General features: G+C 38.8%; 1 protein-coding gene across 2 annotated transcripts; it reads right to left on the bottom strand.

Moving 5' to 3' along the window:
• Positions 1-8,834: 8,834 nt before the first annotated feature.
• On the bottom strand, positions 8,835-10,458 carry LOC104112533 (probable aspartic protease At2g35615). Of its 2 annotated transcripts, none has more exons than XM_018776363.3 (2): positions 9,304-10,458; positions 8,835-9,204 (listed from the first exon to the last, which is right to left on the bottom strand). In XM_018776363.3, the coding sequence occupies exons 1-2, from the start codon at positions 10,423-10,425 to the stop codon at positions 8,926-8,928; spliced, it is 1,401 nt and encodes a 466-aa protein (XP_018631879.1). In that variant the 5' UTR covers positions 10,426-10,458; the 3' UTR covers positions 8,835-8,925. The 2 variants fall into 2 exon arrangements, with proteins under 2 accessions (XP_018631879.1, XP_009620775.1); XM_009622480.4 differs by having other exon boundaries at positions 8,835-9,209; positions 9,309-10,458.
• Between the last annotated feature and the right edge of the window lie 265 nt (positions 10,459-10,723).

Here is a 10,723-nt window from a genome sequence, read left to right as displayed (position 1 = left end):
ACAATACTTGAAATGATTGTATCTAATGCAACCGCCTCAGTCCTACCAAGGAAAGCATAAAATTGGACCTGACCTCCCCCTTTAGGATGACTTCTACCTACCTAGGGGCCACCTTTAGCTGGCTGTATAGGTAGTGTAGCATCTGGAGCGGGAATCATAGCCTGAGTACCCTGCTGAGATCCACCCATCCAAAGTCTAGGACATTCTCTTACCGTATGTCTAGTATCACCACACTCAAAATAACCTCTTTGAGGGCATGACTAATGGTACCGAGTCTGTCTTGGACGATTGGAATAACCGAGATAAGAACCCCGTGAAGGTGCACTGAACCATGGTTGTCTGGTACGAGTGTGCTGAGATCCATGGCTAGATCGAGCACTATGGGAAACCTAACGTGCTGACTGAACTGGTTGACTGATAGAGTCTATGCCATGATGGGTCTGAGCCACAAAGTAGAAACCACTAAATCCTCCAAGACCTTGAGGCTTCTTAGCCTCCCTATCCACCCTCTCTTGCCCGCGAATATAGTCTAACCTCTTAGCAATCTCTATAACATGATGAAATGGAGTCTCACTCTCCAGCTCCCGTGTCATCCCAAATCTGAGATTATAGGTGAGTCCCTCAATAAATCAACAGACTCTCTCTGTCAACGGAAACCAAAGGAGTTGTATGACGAGATAACTCTGTAAACCTCATAACATACTTGGACACAATCATTATTCCCATGGAGCAAATGCTCAAACTCACTGCACAACTCGTATTTGTAAGTCTATGGAATAAGCTCCCTTAAAACAAGATCAGAGAATTGGGACCATGTAAGTGGTTCTGCGTCAACTAGCCTACTCGTCTCATAAGTCTGCCACCATCTGTATACCGGCCCCGTCAACTAAAAAAATAGTAAGGTCGGCCCTGCTCGACTACACCAAACCCAAGGTACACATAATGCAATTAAACTGATCCAAAAAACCTTGTGCATCCTCAAAAGCCCCTCCACTAAACTGGGGAGAATGAAATTTATAAAACCTCTTCAAACTCTTCTGCCCCTCAACCGACACAACTGGCCCTACCTCGGGCTGAAATGCAATGATTGGCTGTACCGGCACAACATTCGGTGTCTAATAAGCATGAGCTAGCTGCTCTAGTGTACGAGCGACGAGAGTTTGAGCTCCTCCCCTAACATATGAAGTAGCTAGTGTAACCGGAATCAACCCTAACTGTGCCAAACTCCCAAACATACAAAGAAGTGTGCTAAGGTCTCCTAGAGCCTCAGTATAGCAATAGGCCCCTCAGGTGCTTGAGCGGATCCCACTTGCTCAACATGATTAGGCTTTTGCTCCTCAACTGGATCTATCTACTGGTGGAACCACCACTGCTGTTCTATTAGGTGCTCTAGTCACGACGTTCCCCTCCTCGGCCTCAACCTCGGCCCTGACCTCTCGCGACTCTAATAGGGGGTGCTGGTCCCTACTCAGCTTATCTGGCAGAATGTGTCCTCACCATCTATGAGATAATAGAATAGTAAAGATTCAACTTTGGAATAAAAAATGTGCATGATAAAGAATGAAAGAAAGTGATGTTATCTAACAGTTTGGTAGCCTCTCGAAGATAGGTACATACGTCTCCGTACCGATCCGCTAGACTCTACTAAACTTGTACATGACTCGTAGGACCTTGAACCTGGCTCTAATACCAACTTGTCACAACCCGAATTCCACCATAGAAGCCGTGATGTCACCTAATATCTATGACTAGGTAAGCCAATTACTAACAACTTAAATCAACAAAATATGATATAATAAGATATAATTTAATATAAAAGCGGAAGTAATGATAACATAAGCCCTAAATAGCCAAAATGCAATACAACTTCTCAGAACTAGGTAGTACATAGTCATGAGCTCTAAACTGGTACATAAAAAGTCTCGAGATACAATACTATTTGAATATGAGAAAATAACAGTATCAATGTAGGAATGGGACTCCAAGGGACTGCGATGGTCATGCAGCTCTACTTTGAATCATCGCGGTCAATGTAAGCTCTCGCTGCCCAGGTCAGCTGGCTCCAACATCTAGATCTGCACAATAATATATAGAAGTATAGTATGAGTACTCCACAATTGGTACCCAATAGGTATCAAGACTAATCTCGCTGAAGTAGTGACGAGCTTCAAATCATGTGATACTCATTAGTCAAACAACCTGTGCAATATATCAATAACTTGCAATAGAATGTATAATGGAAAACAATATCAACAATCTCTTTAGAACATGTGATAACAACTCAACACAAGTAAATGTTCATAGGAACACAACTATATAACAACCCCTATCCACATCTTTGTCACAACAACAAATCTGCCATTATCATTCTGCAACCGACAATAGTAATAATATCCGCTCTTATCACTCCACCAGACATAATAGCAATATCCACCCGTATCACTCCTCACCCGACACAATAACAATATCTACCCATATCACTCCATACCCAATAATAATAACAATATCAATCATAATCGCACGGTAAAAAGCTTTGTGCCAACACCCAACCAACTAACATGTCCACATGTGCCACAATTATTACAAAACAATAATGCCAAATTTTCATCAAAGATATAAGCTCATAATTTATCAACAAGGTGCACAAGGACATGACAATAGTAAAATACGGATGGGTGTTTAACATATAAAGCATTACTACGGCTAAATCAATTGTAGTGATCATGTTCCCGTAACCACAAAGTAATTAAGCATGTTTTACAAAAAGCGGATCCTCAAATTAAGGCATATTAATAGCCTAAAGGTCTAATCCATTCATAATCCATACATAGCACTCGTGTACATGCTCGTTACCTCGTGTACACGTCGTTTTTCATCTAACACGAGTAAACAATTAATGCCAAATCCTAAGGGGTATTCTCTTACACAATATTAGGCAAGATACTTACCTCAAACAAGATAAATCAATACTGTAAAAAGTCCTTGCCTCTCGAATCGGCCTCCGAACGGGTCATATCTAGCAAAAAACAACTCAATAACATCAAACAAGGCCATAAGAATCGATTCCAAGTAATAAAGCTCCAATCTTTATCAAATATCAAAAAGTCAACCAAAAAGTCAACACGAGCCCGCCTCCTGGAACTCAACAAAAGTTAGAAATCTAGATTATCCATTCGAATACGAGTCCATATATACAAATTTAATCCAAAACTGACTCCAAATTAGGGTTCAAATCTCCATTTTTTGCTTTAGAAAAGCTTTGCCAAAACTCCCAATTTCTCTCTTAGATTCATTAATCAAGTGTAAAAATCAAAGATAGAATCATGAATAATAATTAAATTCGAGTTAAAAGTATTTACCCAATCCTAATGGATAAAAATCGAGTGAAAAATCACCTCAATCTGAGCTCCCATTCTCAAAATATGATAAAATGAGCTGAAAGTCCAAAAAATGATAACTTATAACTCTGCCTAGTTATACCCTTCGCGAACACGGCATAAGCCTCACATTTGAAAAGCACAAAATTACACTGTCCAAAAAATACACTTCGCGAATGCGGTCCTTACCCCGCGAACGCGATGAAAAATCTCCCCCTCAACTACACGAACGCGATAATCCACTCATAAACGTAAAGGCTTAGCTATAGCTTACGCCCAGCCTTCCATCCTCTTATGCGAATGTGATGCCCACGTCGCAAACATGAAGGCCACTACGCACAAAGCTTCACGAATGCGGCCTTCCAATCGTGAATGTGAAGAACAAAATGACACTGCCCCAAAAATAGCTTTGGCATTTGCAAGACCTGCTCTGGGATCGCGAAGCACACCAGACACCAGCAACTTCAGCAGTTCCAAACTTCACCAAATGGTCTGAAATCTATCCGAAATACTCCCGAGCCCCCCGGGACCCCGTCCAAACATGCCAACCAATCCTCAAATATAACATGGACCTACTCGAGGTCTCAAATCATACAAAGTAATATTAAAACTACAAATCACACATCAATTCAAGCTTAATGAACTAATCAACTTCTAACTTCCACAACTCATATTGAACTCTAACCAACTTGGAGTAAACCTCTCCTGCCCACTGATATGCTCCAACCTCCTAGAAATATCTACAACCTGATGGAATGGAGTCTTAGTCTCCAACTCTCGTGCCATCCCAAATATAAGGTTGTAGGCGAGTCCCTCAATAAATCCGCGGACTCTCTCCCTCTATCAGTTGAAACCAAGGCAGGTTCATAACGAGATAACTCCGTAAACCTCATAGCATACTCGGACATATTCATACTCCCTTAGCGCAACTGCTCGAACCCGCTGCGCAACTCATCCCTACCGATCTGTGGAATAAAATCTCTCAAGAAAAGATTAGAGAACTGGGACCATGTAAGTGGTACTGCACCAGCTGGCCTACTCGCCTCATAAGTCTGCCACCATCTATATGCCGATCCTGTCAACTGAAAAGTAGTAAGGTCAATCCCGCTCAACTACATCAAGCCCATAATACGCATGATGCAGTGACATTTATCCAAGAAATCATGTCCATCCTCAGAAGCCCCGCCATTGAAATAAGAAGGATGAAACTTTTGGAATCTCTCTAACCTCTTCTTCTTCTCAACCGACACACTGGCCCGACCTCGGGCTAAACTGCTATAACGGGCTGAATCGGCATAACAATCGGAGCCTGATAAATATAAGCCCGCTGCTTTGGAGTTTGTATAGAGGGAGTATGGACCCCTCCCCAAGCCTGTGAAGTAGCTGGTGCAACCGGAATCAACCCCGCCTGAGCCAAAGTCCCAAACATGCTCAAAAAGCGTGCCAAGGTCTCCTAAATTCCAGAGGTAGCAACGTGCCACTCAGGTTCCTTCTCCCCAACTAGAGCTACTGGTGGCTCCTCAGTCGCGACCTTGATACGGCCCCTCGCTGCGGAGCGTGCTCCACCTCTTTCTCTGCCCCAGCCTCTAGCAACACCGACCCCGGGGGCAGCTTTATCAGTAACTAAAGCTCGTGTCCTCACCATCTGTGAGAGAATAGAAAGGCAAAGGCTCAAACTCTGAAATCAATAAATCCACACGATAAGGAATGAAAGAAGTAATATTGTCCTAATAGTTCTGTAGCCTCTTGAAGATACGTACAAATATTTTCTTACCGATCCATTAGACTCTACTAAACTTACTCATGACTCTTAGAACATATAAACCCGGCTCTGATACCAGCTTATCACGACCCAAATCTCACTAAAGGTATCATGATAGTACCTAATCTCTAAGACTAGGTAAGCCTATCACTCAACAACATTAAATCAACAAATCTTGACATAGTAAGACAAGAATTAATATAAATGCGAAATATAGAGTTATTACAATTCAAAGGCAATACTCAAGCATCTCCCTAGAACTGGGTAGTACAGAGTCATGAGCTATAACTGAATACATACGAAATATCGAAATACATACAATATTGTTCGAATGCAAAATTGACAGTATCTATATAAGAGATGAGCCTCCAAGGGACCGTGACAGCATGCAACTATACCTTGAGTCCTCGCGAACAAGGAAGCACTCACTCTTGGGGTTTGCTGTTACCAACACCTGGATCTGCACAAAAATATACAAAAGTATAGTATGAAAACACTACATTCGATACCTAGTAAGTATCAAGATTAATCTCGATGAACTAGAGACGAGGATCAAGTCATATGATACTCACCAGTTAATAACTTGTAATATATCAATAACTGGCAATACAATATAAAAGGAAAAACAATATCAACCATCTCGTAGAGCATATGATAACAACTCAGTATAGAAAAACTCGTCTTTATCAAGAAATCATCAAATAGAAGTGGGGTGTGAGACAATATGTCAAATTCAACTAAGAACTCATAAAAATACAAGACGGAAACTTTTAAGAAACAAGTATGCGATCAAAATATCAACCCGATTTCAACACATAAACAACATCAAGAAATGCATCCCCGAATCATCACATAACATCATCAACAATGCCGCTCTTTATTTCGCTGCATGTGCATATAACAATGAAATGCCTCCCTTATTTCATTACATGCACATATCGCCACCCTATTTCGTCGCATGCGCATATCGCCACCCTTATTTTGCCCCACGCGCACAACAATGGACACAATCGTACGAAAAAGATCTCGTGCTAACACTCCCAATCAATCAGTAACATATACCATAATTATCATAAAAATAGCAATACCAAAACCTCATCGAAAGTATAAGCTCATAATTTATCAATAATGTGCACAAGGACATAAAAATAGTAAGAATGCGGATAGGTGTTCAACATATAAAGAATTTCTACAACAATAAAATTGCGGTGATCATGTTCACGTAGTGACAAAGTGATTAAGCATGTTTCATATAGAAAACAATCTTAAATTAAGGCATATTAATAGCCTAAGGTCTAATCCGGTCATAAACCATATACGCCTGTGTAGATGCTCATCACCACGTGTACACGTTGCTTTTCACATAACACAAATAGGCAACTTAGGGCAAATCCTAAGGGTTATTCCCCTACACAAGGTTAGGCAAGATACTTACCTCAAACAAGCCAATTTAATACTACAAAAATACTTTTCCTTTAAAATTCGACTCCGTCTACCTCAAATCTAGCCAAAAACGACTTAACAATATCAAACAATGCTAAAGGAATCAATTTCAAATAATAAAGGTCCAATCTTTACCCAACTCCCGAAAAGTTAACAAAAGTCAACCCCGAAAATGCGAGGTCTGCAATACCAGTAATACCTGAAGCTAACCAAAACACTCCGAAATCTTTTTGAAACTCACCTAAGCTCCTCGGGCCCCACACCAACCGTCCACACAAGTACATAAATATTATACGAACTCGCTCGTACGCTCGAAACATCAAAATAACATAATAAAATCAAGAATCGAACGCCAAAACGCTTTATGCAAGCTATGAAACTGAAGAACTTCAACATTCACAACCAAGCGTCTGATTCCTACCAAACCGACTCGGAATGATATTAAACTTTGCACACAAGTTCTAAATGATAAAACAAATATATTTCAAGTCCCAGAATAATAATCTGAACCTGATAGCCACAAAGTCAACCCAAGGTTAAACTTATAAAATTTCTAAACTTTCAAATTGCCAACTTTCGGCAAAAAAGAGCCAAATCATCCTAGGAACCTCGGAATTCAACTCCAAGCATACGCCCAAGTCCAAAATTACCATACAAACTTTTTGGAACCATCAAAATACTATTCCGGAATCGTTTTTACAAAAGTCAAAACTTGATAAACTCTCATAGCTTAAGCTTCCAAACTAGGAACTAGGTGTTCCAAATCAATCCAAAACCTCCCCGAAACAAAACCAATCATCCCCACAAGTCATATAATGACAAATACACATAGACGCATCAACTAAGGGAACGGGGCTCAAATATACAAAAAGACCGATCAAGTCGTTACATTATCCGTGTTTGCCAAAAGTGTTGACTTCAATATCGATTGAAAGTGGTCGAAATACTGGAAGAGTTTCTTCAGGTTTAACTGACCCACCGAAATCAACCGGTAAAGTCTAAATTTATTTAAATTCTTTTTAGTTATCTATGCAAAATGGAAGTCTAGCCATCTTTGCTCAAAGTTTGACTAGTTAACTGACTGATATTGGTCGATATATTATACAATTGGTCGCAAAATTGTAGTTTCCCGATTTGGCGCTAAAATAACCGACCAACTTCAGTCGGTGTCGGTGCACTTCTAAAAAAGAAAAACATAATTTTGGCCTATTCCGACCGATAGTGGACGGTTATTCGGTCGGTTTGTGTTCCTACCGAAACTTGCGGGCGGGTTTTGGCAAATTTCTAGTAGTGGACATGGTTTATTCAAAAATCTAAGTGGGTTTGCTTTGCAAACAGAAGATATCAATGGATTTCTTGTAAAAGGGTTAAAATCAAAATTCAACCAAATATCTTGATCATGGAATATCATTGAAGAAAAGCAATCCAGATTATCAAAGAACTTCTTAAGACTATTGCTAATATGTTAGTTGTTTATTTCATACAAAGAAAAATAAAGAGTTGGCCATTTTCTTATTAAAGATAATTTAAATTGAACTCACACCAAACCATCTAGGCTTTAAATAAAACTATGAAAGTTCATGAAATCATTGCATAACTTTTTATAGTTTTTCGCTGCTTAGCCTAGGTGATGAATAAAAAAGTACCTCACTATGAAATCATTGCATAATAGTTTGCATTTTCTGATGCAAATTTTAACTTCATCTATATTTTCCCTTCCCTTTTTTTTCTTAGAAGTTTCATTATCAGTGTACATAAGAAAAGAGGGCTATGTTATACTATTCTTAGCATTTGGTTATTAAGAGCAAACTTTGCGATATTTCTCATAATTATTATGTGGTATTAAATATATTTGAATAGTAAACCAAGTCTAATTACCTTAGTTCATATTAAAGTTGGTGAGGTCCAAAATTGAGCGAAAAAATCAGATTGAATGAATATAGGTCACCTTTGCAACATCTTAACACGGTTTCGCTACTAAAAGGAAAATAATCAACCGAAATATCATTATTTTCAAGACATCCCTATAAAATAGCATCATTGAGCAACCAAATGAAATTTTACCGGAAAAAGTTAGTGAGTCTGAATTCAAATATCAGAATACATGGCAATAAAATAAGATTGAGTGTATGCAATTTACCTATTTATCACTCTTACTTTTTCTTTTGAAAAGGAAAATCCCAACTAAAATATCATGATTTCCAGTTCTTTGTAGAAAGATTAAATCAAGAAACAAAAGAATAAGACCAACAAACGAAAAATAATTAAAACTTTATAGAAGCCAAATTCATACATAAAACTGCTTAAATAATATGAAAACCAAATTCTAACTAAACACTTAATTCAGTGCTTGGTACAATCAGTAGGCAAGAAAGAGAGTCTCTCGTGTATAAGATCATATCCAATAAGGTAATTCACTTGCGCCAAGTTTCCAAATATAGCAATTTCATCGGCTGGCACAATTGTCAAACAAGCCAAACCTTCATCAATTTCTGCAAATGTACTCGTTGGTAACAACCCAACATCAGCATTCGTGAAATGGAACACAATCTCAGGAGCATTAATAACACCATTTTTCGACTCGTAACATAGTGCAAAAGTGCCGGTTGGATCCTCCTTTCTCTTACCTGTCGAGAAATAATATAATTAAATAATTAAAATTGGAATCTGTCGATCTATATAACAACCAAACCTTTTAATGAAATGGTCACACAATTTAACTTTACCTTTGATCGTATCCACCAATGTTGATTCCAAATTCTCGTAAAAATCACTAGGGAGAAGTGTCAATGTAGTCCCAGAATCAATTATCATATTCCCTAATTCACCATCAGCAGCAAAAGAACTTAGTCTCGAACTCTTGAATGCCAACTTCTTTTTCCCAACACTAACACTTTCAAGATTTATATAGTAGTACGTTCTGGGCTCCTTTAGAATTATAGGAGTTGTAACAACTTTAGGTCCAGAAACACGTGCTAAAGGTCCAAAACTAATATGACTTGTAGCATTAGAAGCAGAAGAAGATGATAAATCCAATGGGATTAAACAATAAGAGAATGATCCAACCACTTCTTTTTCGAGTTGTTTAACGATTGAGAGATTCGAACCTCCTAATCCAACGATCCCAGTAGTCAAATTTGTGAACGTGCCACCATTATCATGGCCACAACCAAATACAACATCAGGAAAAGAAATTTTCCTTTTGTCAGATTTTGAAGGCAAATTTAAGGTATCAAAAGTGAAGGTCTCAAAAGCAACATCACCAACACTATGTGATTGGTCACCATAGCTCATCTCATATTCACAAACATTTTTTCTAACACAACTTGTACTCCCCACTATCTCACATGCCTTAGTATCACACTTGACGGTTTTATAAGTGGAGCTTTTTCTAGAATCAAAGAGGGGTGCTGTTTGTTTAAAACAATCGGCACAAGGCTTGCATTGTATCCATGTCAAGTCACTGCCAGTATCAGCAATCGCAACGGTTTCCACGGGGGGTGTACCAATTGAGAATTTCATTAGGTATTCACCGGGGATTGGAATGACATCAGATTGAAATTCTTTTTGGTGGATAAAGGGACGCTCTCGCTCTGATGCGGTGCCAGCTTTGAAAAAAGTTGCACGGGAAAAGGACCTGTGGTAGGCTTCTCTAAGGCGTCGGGAAGGGGTGATAGAAGGGTTGTACAAGGGAGAAAAAGGAGAATCGCGGTGGATGAGATCAAGAGTGAATCCTTTTACATCATCGTTGCTTTTGGTTTTTCGACAAGAAACTAAAGCAAGATGAGAGAAAGCTAAAATGGCTAAAAAGAATAAGAGAGTAAAAGAGTTTTTGTGATTCATCTCCTTGGCTAGGGTTTAAGAATAGTTGTACAACTTGGGAGGATTTATACAAAACAAAAGTTGATAATTGTTCCCGTTTTATAGGCAAAAAGAATAAAAGAGTGAATGCATGTACGAATATGTGTTCTGGTTATGAGGAAAACGTTGCATGTAAGAATATGGAAAGTCCGGGAAATAGGGAATTTCGATCGGCGAGGGGGGTGAATATATATTAATTTTGGCAAGAAATATAGAAATACCAAATACACAATGGGAAGTGAAATTATTTAAATTGATTGCATAAAGATTTTTCCCATAA

This window comes from Nicotiana tomentosiformis, chromosome 8 (assembly GCF_000390325.3).
Source record: "Nicotiana tomentosiformis chromosome 8, ASM39032v3, whole genome shotgun sequence".
Lineage (NCBI taxonomy): Eukaryota > Viridiplantae > Streptophyta > Magnoliopsida > Solanales > Solanaceae > Nicotiana > Nicotiana tomentosiformis.
This window is presented reverse-complemented; position numbering and strand designations above follow the sequence as displayed.